The sequence below is a fragment of the Clupea harengus genome, chromosome 9 (assembly GCF_900700415.2).
Source record: "Clupea harengus chromosome 9, Ch_v2.0.2, whole genome shotgun sequence".
Taxonomy (NCBI): Eukaryota; Metazoa; Chordata; class Actinopteri; order Clupeiformes; family Clupeidae; genus Clupea; species Clupea harengus.
The window spans coordinates 7,921,149-7,936,130 of NC_045160.1; the positions used below are offsets into that span (position 1 = coordinate 7,921,149).

The 14,982-nt window shown below is 43.5% G+C and overlaps 1 protein-coding gene across 1 annotated transcript; it reads left to right on the forward strand.

Moving 5' to 3' along the window:
* Positions 1-819: 819 nt before the first annotated feature.
* On the forward strand, positions 820-14,982 carry LOC105889549. Its single transcript, XM_042708800.1, has 18 exons — positions 820-1,225; positions 1,456-1,618; positions 2,333-2,482; positions 2,884-3,044; positions 3,305-3,481; positions 4,399-4,540; positions 4,797-4,984; positions 5,382-5,523; positions 6,245-6,422; positions 9,206-9,449; positions 10,385-10,547; positions 10,842-10,991; positions 12,320-12,480; positions 12,847-13,023; positions 13,157-13,298; positions 13,793-13,980; positions 14,229-14,370; positions 14,607-14,982. Exons 1-18 carry the CDS (start codon positions 1,052-1,054, stop codon positions 14,786-14,788), a joined length of 3,024 nt encoding a protein of 1,007 aa, XP_042564734.1. The 5' UTR covers positions 820-1,051; the 3' UTR covers positions 14,789-14,982.

The window sequence follows — 14,982 nt, forward strand, 5'->3', positions numbered from 1 at the left end:
TTAACTGAACATTTTGAAATCCTATATATTTCATGTCTGCTTGTATTTTTTTTCTAAAGTACTGTTTTGAGAAGTGTTCACTACAAAACAACAGCCACGAAAAAAACATTAATATCTACTTGTGTATTGAACTTGCGCTGTGTCCATAATTTTGACAGAACACATGCAAACATTTAAACATTTTGGAAAAAAGATCTGGTTCAGCTGAGTTCCATATAAACATAGACCCCTACGCTAATGGACTATTCCATTCCCAACATCCAGTTAAGCAGACGGAAATATATTTTGCAAGAACAACTCAATTAGTCAGCACCAATACAAATATCACTGGTTGTGCCAGACAGACACACTAAAAAAGGACTCTACTTTAGGAAAGATGAAATTACTTGAATGTAATGAAGAGTTCATGGTACAAGTTTGGACCATTAGTTTATTTTCATTGGGTTGAGAGCTCAAAGAGTTCTTTAGACTGAGCTGATTAGGTGTTGCTTTGCACAATCCTTGTAGAGTCGTGGGGACAACAGTTACAGGTCAAAGGTACCCAGACAACTCTCAGATAATGTTCCGTCATGAAAAGAAAAAAGGAAAATCTATATTCCTGACATCTAGGAAAGCAAAAGACAGACGACAAACCCTTCACAGTACAAAGATTCCTCCCGCCCTTCAGCAGCTTTGTTTATTTTGGTATTGAAATCAGGACTGCTGATGAGAAGATAAGCGTAATAAGTGTAGTGCTCCAGGTTAAAGTGAACGAGAGGCAATCACATGACTTCTCTCTGTCCAATTCCTGCTCAGTCGACGCCTCCTCCCCTCATCTGCGACCCACAACACATAAACTCACTCAGTCTGTGGGGAGAACTCAGCAAGAACAGAAACAAGTTAGAGAGAGAGAGAGAGAGTGAGAGAGAGAGAGAGAGTGAGTGAAGGAGATAAAAAGTGCCATATAGAGAAAGAGAGAGAGAGAGAAAAACAACAACAGAAAAACCGTAAGGGGAGAAACCAGCACGTGAAGCTAGTAGAAAGAGATAGAGGAGAGGAAAGGAGGTGCAGCATGTCTGAGTTCAGTATGCTGCTGTTGGCTGGCCTGGTGCTGCTCCTGCTGCTGCTGGTCTGGAGGAGGAGGGGGGGACGGGGGCTTCCACTGCCCCCAGGCCCCACTGGTCTACCCCTGCTGGGAAACCTGCCCCAAGTGGACAAGAGAGCCCCCTTCAAGACCTTCATGAAGGTGAGCTAACGTAGCACTTTGGGTTTGCATGCATGTTGAAGTTATTCATCCATAACTATGCTCACAAGTGTGTGCAAGAAAAGAATGTAACCCTGCTTGTTGTATTAGAAAGTTAGTTTCCATGACACCAAGACACAATATTCCACTGATCAAAAGAACCATGAACACTTAGTCTTTACAATATGGCGCTACCTTATAAAACTTGGTTGCTTCTTTCTTCTCCTTCTCAGTGGAGTAAGCAGTATGGGCCGGTCATGACTGTGCACCTTGGGCCCAAACGGTTTGTGGTTCTGAGTGGGTACCAGGCAGTGAAGGAGGCGCTGGTGGACCAGGCAGATGATTTCACAGGAAGAGCACCAATACCATTCTTGAACCGGGTGGTCAAGGGATACGGTGAGATAAGAAACACAACACCTCTTCTTGACAAGGGTGTCTAAAATAAGTGATCTGGTGATTAATCATGATTTTTCTGTCTTGTAGTGTAGTGTATGACTGTGTGTCAAAATGTGAGTTAATATGTCTGTCTGAATGTCCACTTCCTCTTCAGGTCTGGCCATCAGTATTAGTGTGTGTATTGTGTATCCTATAAGTTGACTTGTGTGCGGTGCCTTCTCAGGTCTGGCCATCAGTATTAGTGTGTATCCTATAAGTTGACTTTCTCAGGTTTGGCCATCAGTATTAGTGTGTGTATTGTGTATCCTATAAGTTGACTTGTGTGCGGTGCCTTCTCAGGTCTGGCCATCAGTATTAGTGTGTGTATTGTGTATCCTATAAGTTGACTTTCTCAGGTTTGGCCATCAGTATTAGTGTGTGTATTGTGTATCCTATAAGTTGACTTGTGTGCGGTGCCTTCTCAGGTCTGGCCATCAGTATTAGTGTGTGTATTGTGTATCCTATAAGTTGACTTTCTCAGGTTTGGCCATCAGTATTAGTGTGTGTATTGTGTATCCTATAAGTTGACTTGTGTGCGGTGCCTTCTCAGGTCTGGCCATCAGTATTAGTGTGTGTATTGTGTATCCTATAAGTTGACTTTCTCAGGTTTGGCCATCAGTATTAGTGTGTGTATTGTGTATCCTATAAGTTGACTTGTGTGCGGTGCCTTCTCAGGTCTGGCCATCAGTAATGGGGAGCGCTGGCGCCTGCTGAGACGCTTCACACTGAGCACGCTCAGAGACTTTGGGATGGGCCGCAAGGGGATGGAGCAGTGGATTCAGGAGGAGAGCCGACATCTGCTGGAGAGTCTGAGAGAAAACAAGTGTAAGTGTGTGTGTATGTATGTGTGTGTGTGTGTGTGTAAGGGTGTATTTTGGGGGCAAAGTGTGTATCTGACAGTGTGTGCATTTGACTGTTTGGTGAATGTGGGTAGTTTTGTACAAAGTTAAAACTACACAGTTCACAGTTCCATATACCAAACATGTTCTTGTTAGAAAGACCACTATCATGGTGGCGCAAGCCCGCGGGAACACAGGTTCAAATCTGGCCTGATGTCATTTCCCAGTCCTCTCCCCACCTCTTCTCCGCCTCGCTTCCTGTCATACACTTCACTGTCCTGTCCAAATAAAGGCATAAAAAGCCCCCCCAAAAAAAGAAAGACCACTACCGTATAAGACTATCATAATGCTCTTTGCTCCTTCTCTACATCTCTCTCTCGCTCTCAGCGACCCCGTTTGACCCCACATTCTTCTTGAGCCGTGCTGTGTCCAACGTGATCTGTGCTCTGGTGTTTGGACAGCGCTTCAGCTACGATGACGCTAACTTCCTGCGTCTCCTGCAGATCATCTCAGATACGTTCCGCTTTGGGAGCAGCCCCTGGGGACAGGTATGAACACTGACATGGGACAGGAGGAGAGGAGGAGAGGAGGAGAGGAGGACACATTCCATTTAAACAAGAAAACTCCACAATACTTGTTTCCCCATTTTTCTCAACAGAAGAAATAGGCTAGCTTTGTATGCTAATGCTCATAAGTTTAAGCATCCTTCCTAGCACATTCCTCTCTCATCCCCTTAATTGCTGGTGTGATCCCAGTGTTGGACTGTGCTTCTCCTAATCCAATGTACACTCCTCTTTCACTCCCCCAGCTGTACAACATCTTCCCCAGGCTGATGACTTACATGCCTGGCCCCCACCAAAACGTCTTCCGACACATCAACAAACTTAGGGAGTTTGTTATAGAGAAGATCGACCAGCATAAGGAGACACTGGACCCAGACAACCCCCGAGACTACATCGACTGTTTCCTCATCAGACTCAACCAGGTGTGCAACTTTGTTGCAACTAGAGAAAGCTGATGACTAATGGCTTGCTGAATAGGCCCATATGGGAAAAGTCTATAAGAAAACATATATGAATTTGAGGTAAAGAGCTAGCATATACAGTATGTTTCATATTAAAATAGCCTCTACTTTACTATATAAAAATAAACAATGAATACATTTTACAGACTTTTTCTGTATCACCATGCAAGACTTTGCTGCTAAACCTAAACATTGTGCATAGTGACACTCTGTTGTATTGGGTTAGTGTATGTGATTTATCTCTCTCTATCTCTGTTAGAGAGAGGTGAATTTCATTTCATAAATGCTAAGCTTCTATTTGACTCATTGTTGCTTATGTTGCTATGAACATATCCCTCCTAGCTTGCTAGCGTGCGATCATTCATTTGTTCAGCTACTGCCAATTCATTTCTCGCCTATATTGATCACAGATGATCAAAGATACAGATATGACAACACTTATAGGCACACTTTACAAGGTGCTGAAAGACATATGCAAAAAGCTAAACATGCCAGTGGATCATACCATCTTTACTAATGTGTCCCTCTACTGCCTCAGGAGAAACATGCCAGTGAATCATACCATCTTTACTAATGTCCCTCTACTGCCCCAGGAGAAACATGCCAGTGAATCATACCATCTTTACTAATGTGTCCCTCTACTGCCCCAGGAGAAACATGCCAGTGAATCATACCATCTTTACTAATGTGTCCCTCTACTGCCCCAGGAGAAACATGCCAGTGAATCATACCATCTTTACTAATGTGTCCCTCTACTGCCCCAGGAGAAACATGCCAGTGAATCATACCATCTTTACTAATGTGTCCCTCTACTGCCTCAGGAGAAACATGCCAGTGAATCATACCATCTTTACTAATGTGTCCCTCTACTGCCTCAGGAGAAAGACCTTCCCACCACAGAGTTCTTCTATGATAATCTCGTCTCCACTGTCCTCAACCTCTTCTTTGCTGGCACTGAGACCACCAGCACAACCATGAGATATGCTATGATGCTGCTCATCAAGCATCCAGAGATACAGGGTAGGGCTCAAATACACACACACGTATACACACGTATACACACAGACACAGATACCTACAAACACACACACATGCACACATACAGGTTCATTTTTTCAGTATAAAGTTTTGGTGTTTTGGTCAAGCAAGAATTTGACAAGCACAATGGAGAGTGTACTGCCACTTATAGATGACAACTAAAATATACTTGCAGCAGCAATGCATATCAACATCTACGTTTCCATATTACCCTTTTTCTGTTCTGTCTGGATTCCAGAACACATGCATGAGGAGATTGAGACAGTGATTGGCGAACAACGCATTCCACAAATGGAGGACAGGAAGTCCCTCCCCTACACGGACGCTGTCATCCATGAGGCGCAGCGCTACTTGGACATAGTGCCCCTCAACCTCCCCCACTACGCCACCCGTGACATCACGTTCAGAGGCTACGCCATTCCCAAGGTCTGTCTATGCACGTGTCAGGGGCACACCTCCTCCTCTACCCTCTCATTGCGTTACACTGCCTACATACACATACATACAAGACAACTCAGCTTTGGCTTCAGAATTGGTCGCTCTGTAACTCTGGAGTCCAAGTCATTCCTTGATGTACAAACTGACAGTTGTCTCTAGCTGTTCAATGACACTGTTTTAAGATGTACTTTAGCTCCACTTAAAGACCGACACGCTCTTAGACCCTGTACACTCACAGGCCGACTGACACACATGGCGGGGTAAGTACACTGATAAATAGAGCCACCCGAGTTGAAAAGGATTGTGTCTGTGAGTGAAAGGTATTCTGAGCTGCTCTGAGGCCAACAATTACACTTCTTGAACTATGACCTCTGACCCCTTGCAGGACACCGTGATCATTCCCATGCTGCACTCTGTGCTCAGGGATGAGGACCAATGGGAGAATGCCTGGACCTTTAACTCCGAGAACTTCCTGGACCAAAATGGCAACTTTAAGAAAAACCCAGCCTTTTTTGCCTTCTCAGCAGGTATGGGGGAAAAATGAATGTTCATAAGGAAAAAAAGTACATTATAATGAACGATGTTTGGTCATGAAAATATTCCAACTCACTATTTATTTTGCATGCTGTGTTGAAAAGGTTCACCATTCTAGCTGGTAGCCTATTTCAGAAACTACACTTTGCCCTTGACCTCTGTCTGGAGATAGAGGTGAATTTGTCTCGGGATGAGTTAAAAATTAAACACGGTCCTGTGCGTATGTGTAACAAACACCACTAGTCTGTTCTCTTCACCATCAGAATTCCCACCAACACTGAAGACGAATGCATTGCGATGTTAGAATTGGGTGGGTGAGCCTGAGCAGGAGTTTATTAATACACCTGCAGTCCAGAAAACCTGACTGTTAGCAGGGCAGCATGTTCCTGCACTCCTCTCGCGTTTAAAAAGAAAAAACAAGCGAGTGGGTTACTTCAACTTTTGAAATATGTGAATATACCTGGTTACCAGTGGCATGTTGATGCCTCCTTAGTACCCTCAGAATAGCAACACGGTACAGCAGCACAGGAAACAGCAAAGCAAGGGCTCCTGAATCTGTGCAGTATCTTTGAAGGTTTGAGTACTGATGCACAGTAATATACCAAATAAGAACAATAAGAAAATAACACAACTGGCATGTTATGACAAACTACTGGTACTGATGTGAATATGTGTTTGTGAATGTGTGTGTGTGTGTGTGTTTGTGTGTGCCAGGTAAGCGGGCGTGTGTGGGTGAGTCCCTGGCGCGGATGGAGCTCCTGCTCTTCCTGGTGTCCATAGTGCAGCAGTTCCACCTCAGCACCCCTGGAGGACCATCCAATCTGGACACAGAGCCTGAGTTCAGCAGCTTCGGTAATGTCCCCCGGCGTTACGAGCTCATCGCCACCCCCCGGTGACCAACCACGGTACAGCAAGATAGCAGCTAGCAGCCCAGACCAAGCACCCCACGGAGGAATGATTGTTGGAGGCTTTCCTCTCAACTGTAACACGTGAACTGATTGTAAATCCACCAGAAACCCTCACCAGTTAATGGTAAAGAATGACTTCTGTGGATCGCCTGAATGTGGTGGCCTTTTTATCCCAAGGCCTTCTTTTTCAGTGCTTCTATCATGTTCAATGTACCAAACATGTTCACCTTCAATCCACCTTCAATATCTCATACATTGTTTCTCCTACAGTATGTATCCATTGCACATGTCAAGATCCTTTCTTAATTTTGCTATGAATGTAAATATGGAGTATCATTTTTCATTGTAAAAGGCAGGGTTTCCTGAAGAGGTTCTGATTGAGTGTTGTTGTCATTTTCCGATCAGTGTTGCCATTTTGCTTTTGTAAATAACAAATGATTTTCTCTTTGTACATATTTGTTTTCTATATTTCTATATAGTATCTCTAATTATGGATGATAGCAGTGAGTTTGCTGCAACTCTGTAGATTTGAGTTGGGTTTGTTAATCACCATATCAGTAGTTACATAACTGGATACCGAGCTCTGATTTCTGCTCCACTTGGATTTTCTTTTCGAGAATAATCTGAATAATAATCTGTTTCTAAATCAGACATTTCTAAACTGTTGGAAACTGTTCGAACACTGTGACTAACATGAACAGAAATAATAAAGTATACAGTACATGCGCAGCCATAGTATATTATGAAGCTGCCAAATAAGCTGTGGGACTAGTTCATTTAGGCACAATGAATGAGCTTACCATGAAAGGTTGTAAAGCAAGACAGAGCCTGTTGATCTTGTACAAGCTTGCAAAACTGTCAAACAAACTGAGTGAAAGATGAATATGATCCAGAGAAAGCATTGAGCTGCTTCTGTATAGGAGGAGGTCATGTATGTTCACTCTAAATAGCCAGAATATCAAATTGCAAATACAAGCAATATTCTCTTAATTTTGTGTGTATGTATTGATAAGCATTTGAAAACAGATACTACCATAGTATGCACCACTAGCCACAATAGCCATAGCATACTCTGCCTGTCAAATGAGAACAGGCAGAGTAACACACATACCACAAATAGAGAATTGTGCACAAGACTTTATTGTCTTACAGCAGCAGTAAGGAGTTTATGTCTAAAACTAGCGAGCTACCTACATAAAAGCCATGCTAAAAAACTCAACATCAACAACAGCACAGATGGTAATGACAAAAGCATGCTAGTTAGAATCTTGTGTTTTGTGTCCATTCTTAACGTGTGTATGACGGTTATCACTTAATCTCTGTGTTATGCTCTAATGCCTGCCCACTGCTCCTAGGGGGTCCTTGAGGAAGGACGGTCCAGGATGGGAAAAAAGCAGAAAATAAATTCACCGTGACCTCAGGCCTACCTGCGTGTGTGTGTGTGTGTGTGTGCCCTGTGTCGCCTCCATATATGCACGTGTGTGTTCCAGTGTGTCGTGTGTGCCATTAAAAACCTAACAAAGGTCTTAATTAAGATTAAATTAAGTTAGCCCCTGTGTTAGTGTTATGTCAAAGCTAGACCTGCCTCCTGTTTCTCTCTGTGTATCAGTGTTTCCTGCCTTTATGCTTTTTCAAAATGAAAGGCCTGCAGCCAAATGACACAACACTCGTAATTTGTCTTCTTCGAAGAATCCACTGACACTACAATATATTATCAAAATGAATTTGAAGATAATACTGGAACTTGTTGCCCATAAAAACATAATTCAAAAAATGGCAAATTGTTGCATAAGGCTGAGATATAAACAGAGAAAGAAAGAATTACATAATGAATAATGATCATGTAGATGTTGTTGATTAACTCTCCTTCCTACTTCCTCTTTGTTTAAATATCACCGGAGTCCTGAACGCTGTAGGCAGGTAGCGTAGCGTAGCTTTGGCCCCAGGTGTCCAGGAATGCTTGTCATGCTGCATATCCAGGCCAGAGATCAGCAGTCAACTCAGATCTGGGTGTGTGTGTGTGTTGCACCAGCCTTAAAGCACTGGGCAACTATTTAGGACAACACATGGTATGTGCTAAGCCAGTATTACTAAACCATTAAATCAACTGTGACAATAACTGTTTTTTGTATAAATGCCACAATACATAGACAATACAATATAGCAAAATAATCTTTTATACTTTAAATTCCCCATGAATGCCAAATATCTGGCAAACTTCCAGTTGCTCATGTTGTTGGTATTGGTTATGGAAATGTGGACTGCAGGCTTTCTGGCTGATGGTGTGTGGACAGAGTTAAAGAGAGACCCAGTGCTAGAGAGTACACTACTGTTTGCTCTTATCTGTCTGTCTTTACCTCTGTCCCACTACAGCAACCACAACAGCTCCTCCCATTTCCTTCTTTTGTCAGCACATAAAACCCTCTCGTCTACAGCCTGAGTCCACAGAGACACAGAGAAAAAGGGATAATCAGAGAAAGAGAGAGACAGAGAGAGTGTGTGAGAGAGAGAGTGTGTGAGAGAGAGAGTAACTGATTAGGTTGAGGCACTGGTCAAGATCCCAGAGTACGAAATCACAAACAGGAGAAGGAAAGTGTTTTAACCCTTTGAAGAGTAAGTTTAATTAGAATGTAGTCTAGAATTATACCATGTCAATCTAGAATTTAGTTAACAGCCATTTGAAAAGGTTCCATGTTTTCTTTATCACAAACTACTGTCTTCAGCCAACAGTTGGCAAAAGTTTTAATCACAAATTTCTGACTGTTAGGCCTCCTGTCACCAGCAGCTGCTGGTTCAAGAGGAGGAGCAGCAGCTGCTGGTTCGAGAGGAGAAGCAGCATGTCTGAGTCCAGCATGCTGCTGTTGGCTGGCCTGGTGCTGCTCCTGCTGCTGCTCGTCTGGAGGAGGAGGGGGGTACGGGGGCTTCCACTGCCCCCAGGCCCCACTGGTCTACCCCTGCTGGGAAATCTGCCCCAAGTGGACAAGAGAGCCCCCTTCAAGACCTTCATGAAGGTGAGGTATATGCATGTACTGTATTTCTACTCAATTAGCCCATTGCACTTCACTTTGGATAAAATCATTAGTTTGCAGACATGAAGCCTATACTGATGTTATTATGTTTGTAGTGTAGTACATTATGTGTGTAGTATTTAGGGGGATCTATTAGCAGGAATAAAGTATTCATTCATAATTATGTTTTATGAATTATTACGTTTTTGTTAGAATCCTACATGCTTGGAAAGGGAAGGGTGATGGGGGGGGGGGGGTAAATTGGTTGCAATCTGCAACCTCGCGCTAAATGCCACTAAATCCCACACAATGCACCTTTACATTCTTATACTCAGTACTTATAATGTCAACTCATGACAATATGAGAACTATGCTGGCCAAACTCTGCAAAGAAACACAATGTAATGGGTTTACCTTAAAATTACAACTTCAAATATATTTTTATGGTTGATTCTATTGATTGACACATCTGTGATTCAGGCTGAGCAGCCTGTTTGATAGTACTGGCACAATGTCGGCTAGTTTGCTGGGGAAGGGAGAGAAAGCAGTGAGAGCTTATACATTACCAACTGTGGACTTCAGCTAGCTACTCTTGCTTGCTGTTTCTTTGTTTTCATTGTGATCAAGTCTAAACTTGAGATAGAAGTAATTGTAAATGGTCAATGTACAAGACTTGTCCCATGTCCTAAAACGATATCCCTGGTTGATGAAGATGAGGCATACCGTATTCACATTTCTCTCTCTTCAATTGGCCATTTGCATGTTTTGCATTTGGTCTGGAACCATTTCAGATCACTGCATGAAAACGAAGTAATTTTACAGCTTAACGATACTTTATGTCAGTATTATTGCCTGTACAGTGTCTTAAAATGTCCCTGGTTCCAAGCTGATTCAGTTGGTATGAACTAGTACATGTTGCTCTTTCTCCTCCATGCCAGTGGAGTAATCAGTATGGGCCGGTCATGACTGTGCACCTTGGGCCCAAACGGTTTGTGGTTCTGAGTGGGTACCAGGCAGTGAAGGAGGCGCTGGTGGACCAGGCGGATGATTTTGCAGGAAGAGCACAAATACCGTTCGCTATGAAACTGCTCAAGGGATATGGTGAGATATTTCCACTTCTCTATGCTTCATATGTCTGTCCTCCTCATGCATTTGTAATTTAGAACACTCCCATTGTGCATTTTGAAATCAGCTTCTACTGGTAATATTTGCGCTACAATAAAGAAAGCTGTGTCTGGTCTGGTGATTTTATTAGACATTTTTGGATTTATTATTAGCAGAATGTTTTTACTTGTATAAGTTGACTTGTGAGCGGTGCCTTCTCAGGTTTGGCCATCAGTATTAGTGTGTGTATTGTGTATCCTATAAGTTGACTTGTGTGCGGTGCCTTCTCAGGTCTGGCCATCAGTAATGGGGAGCGCTGGCGCCTGCTGAGACGCTTCACACTGAGCACGCTCAGAGACTTTGGGATGGGCCGCAAGGGGATGGAGCAGTGGATTCAGGAGGAGAGCCGACATCTGCTGGAGAGTCTGAGAGAAACCAAGTGTAAGTGAGTGTGTGTGTCTGTGTGTGTGTGTAGGTGTGTGTGTGTGTGTGTGTGTGTGTGTGTGTGTGTAAGAGAGTGTGTGTGTGTGTTTTTGGGGTCATAGTGTGTGCATTTGACTGTTGAATGTGGGTAGTTTTGCAGAAAGTTAGAACTGCACAGTTCCATATACCAGAGAATCACAAACATGTTTTTGTTCTACTTACTATACTCTTTGCTGGAGAGCCTGAGAGACACCAAGTTTAAGTGTGTGTGTGTGTGTGATGTGTGAGCATTTGTGTGCTGTGCGAGAGTGTGTGTGTGCCTGAGAGAGTGGGCCTCATTCTCGAACGCAGTTAAGACGAATTAAAGAAGGAATTTCTTCTGAACTCCACTTCCGGTGTTTCAGGAACAAATTTGGCATTCATGAAAGTTTTCTCATCTGGGATTTGTTCTGAACTTCAGAAGAATTTCAGAACGCGAAATAGCAGACGTAAATCGCCCAGAGTTTTCTTAAATGCAATTCCTCAAAAAACACTAGATGCCCCACGGGGCCTCTCCGTGTTAGAAGGGTTAAGGGCTTAATTTGTGAGAAATCGTTGGTGATTGCGTTGACATCAACTCTACAGACATCCTCGGATTTAAATAATTATAATAATAATAAATACGAGAATATTGTTATCATTAACAATTAGGTTTCACATTTATAGTCATGATTCTACGGGTAAATAAAAGCACTACACGAAAACTGCAAATGTAAGTGAATAAATAAATAAGCACTAAACTCAATCGCGCTGATATAGCCATAGTGGAATAGAATGGACACATCTACATCCTGCAACAGTGCCTCTACCTCTCCACTGGTGAAGTTAGATCTGCGTTTACTCGACCGGTGCTCGCTTTCCGCTTTGACAGGACTTGCTTTCGACTTGCTTTCGCCTGGATTCGCTCGATTCTGACTGCACACGTTACTACGGTTGCGTGCCCTTATAAGGAGCTGGCGGGGCGTGTATTTATGCAAATCCAGGTGCACGAGAACGTGCATTTAATTTAAGAATCCTCATTCGGGGGAGCATTGCCGAGAACACTTCTGCTGCGTAAGAACCGATTTTCAGGCGTTCATAAATCAGGCGGAGATCTTTTTCTTACGTTGGTCTTCCGAAGTCCGTAAGAAAACATTCAGAAGAAACTTCATAAAATGTTCGAGAATGAGGCCCATTATTTGGACAACAATTTTTCTCTTTATTCTTTACTCTTTTTAAAATGACTTAAATCAATGTTCTTGTTAGAAATACCACTATTATACTATCATAATGCTCTTTGCACCTTTCTACATCTCTCTATCTCTCAGCGACCCCGTTTGACCCCACATACTTCCTCAGCCGTGCTGTGTCCAACGTGATCTGTGCTCTGGTGTTTGGACAGCGCTTCAGCTACGATGACGTCAACTTCCTGCGTCTCCTGCAGATCATCTCAGCTACAATACGCTTTGGGAGCAGCCCCTGGGGACCGGTATGAACACTGACATGGGACAGGAGGAGAGGAGGAGAGGAGGAGGAGAGGAGAGGAGGAGAGGAGGACAGGAGGAGAGGAGGAGAGGAGGACGGACAAAGAAAGGGAGGGAAAAAGACATGGATATAGCATCAAACGTGTAGGGAGGAATGGATGGAATGGATTATAGAGAGAAGAAGACAAACAGAGAAATGTGTTCATTTTCTTAAAACAAAAACTCTTCAAATCTTAACAAAATGTCCCTAATCTAATACATACTTTTAAAATTTCAATCAATCAAATCAATCTGGTTTAACATTCAGTTGTTGACTTGTAGATCGATCAGCACACTTTGTCACCCAGTGCACTTTCCTTCTCCCCCCACAGTTGTACAACCTCTTCCCCAAGCTGATGGACCACCTACCTGGCCCCCATCACACTGTCTTCAGCCAGATGGAAGAGCTTAAGGCCTTTATGAGGGAGAAGATCCACCAGCATAAACAGACACTGGACCCAGACAACCCCCGAGACTACATTGACTGTTTCCTCATCAGGCTCAACCAGGTCAGCTTCCAAATAAAGAGACTACACATTTTATTTTGCTTCTTCGTACAGACATTTTCATTCCAGTGATAACCAGAAACATGTAAGTGTAAGTAGTGTAAAATGTAAATGTACGTGAATCTCTAACTATTAGGAGAAAGACCTCCCAACAACAGAGTTCCACTATGATAACCTGATAGGAACGGTTATGAACCTTTTTCTGGCTGGAACTGAGACCACCAGCACCACCATCAGATACGCCCTCATGCTTCTAATAAAGCACACAGACATTCAAGGTAGGACACACACACATACACACTCACACACACACACACACACACAAACAAACACACCCACACAAACCCATACAAGCACACACACACAAACCAATACAAGCACACACACACAAGCACACTCACAAACAAACAAACAAACAAACAAGGCTGACTGCTGTCAGTTTTTTATTGCACAAACGACTCACTGCAACACACACGTGCTATATATATGGAGGCGACACAGGACACACACACACACGCACACGCAGGCCTGAGGTCGCCGTGAATTCAACTTCTGCCTTTAACCCAACCCGGATCGTCCCTCCTCCAGGATCCTCCAGGTGCAGTGGGCAGCTTCTCAGCGTCCGGGGACCAATTGAACCGTCCGTCTCGGTCAGGGACGGACAGGAGTGTTCTGTTCTTTTTGCATACATACAAATACTGTACATATAGATCCAATCCAATCTGTCTAATTCAGGACAAGTTCTATCTGTTATTTTGTCATGTCTGCACAGAGCATGTGCATAAGGAGATTGACACAGTGCTTGGCCAACATGGCATCCCACAAATGGAAAACAGGAAGTCCCTCCCCTTCACTGATGCTGTGATCCATGAGGTGCAACGCTACATGGACCTTGTGCCCCTCAATGTTCCCCACTACGCCACCAAAGACATCTCATTCAAGGGCTATGCCATCCCTAAGGTACACCTTTTACCTGAAATGAAAGTTTAATTCCCAGTTTGGTTTCAAAAGTGTCAAACTGCTCTGATTGGGCAGAAGATTACAGGGGACAGCAAATAACACCTTCCAGTTAGTTTGAATAATTAGTCTCTCAGTGGTGTGTGCTACCAGCACTGTCCGCAGGTTCTGACTTGAGCTCAGAGAGGCTTTACTCTAAAGCACCTCAGTGTTCACACACTTCCTGATTCATGACCTTTGACCCCTTGCAGGATACAGTGATCCTTCCCATGCTGCACTCTGTGCTCAGGGATGAGGACCAATGGGAGAATGCCTGGACCTTTAACCCCGAGAACTTCCTGGACCAAAATGGCAACTTCAAAAAGAACCCAGCGTTCCTTCCTTTCTCTGCAGGTATGGAGAGTCACTAAGATGGCCGACATAGTGACAGCAACTACAAAGGCTCTTGAGACTTTTGGCTGTATATATCTTCTATATATTGTTTAAACTCCAAAACAAGGTCGCCATGACAGAGAGAGAGAAAAAAAACCTGTAGTGTTTTGAATACTTAGCTCTATTTGTTCCAGTCGATCCAAGTCTACATACTGTATGATCAGTCATGGACCAAATGTTCTGTGTGTGTGTGTCAGGTAAGCGGGCGTGTGTGGGTGAGTCACTGGCGCGGATGGAGCTTCTGCTCTTCCTGGTGTCCATAGTGCAGCAGTTCCACCTCAGCACCCCTGGAGGACCATCCAGCATTAACACCACCCCAGAGCTCAGCAGCTTTGCCAACGTCCCCCACCAGTACCAGCTCATTGTCACCCCCCGCTGACCAACCATGGTAATGGGCTGCAGCCCAGCGCCAAACAGCCTCCCCCAACCTCTTCACCTCTGAAGAACATCTTGCAAACTCTTGTTTATTTACCAGAAATGATCCTTGTAAAATGAAGTCCAGGCCAGATAGAAATTACAAAACTTTTCAAGACTTTAAATTATGTTTCTTTTAACAATAAAGATTTAAGGTAA

Coding starts and splice junctions, on each gene's coding strand:
- LOC105889549 (XM_042708800.1), top strand. CDS start 1,052: ATGTCTGAGTTCAGTATGCTGCTGTTGGCTGGCCTGGTGCTGCTCCTG. Junction 9,450..10,384: donor CCTTCAAGACCTTCATGAAG/GTGAGGTATATG, acceptor CCTCCATGCCAG/TGGAGTAATCAGTATGGGCC. Junction 13,981..14,228: donor AGGGCTATGCCATCCCTAAG/GTACACCTTTTA, acceptor GACCCCTTGCAG/GATACAGTGATCCTTCCCAT.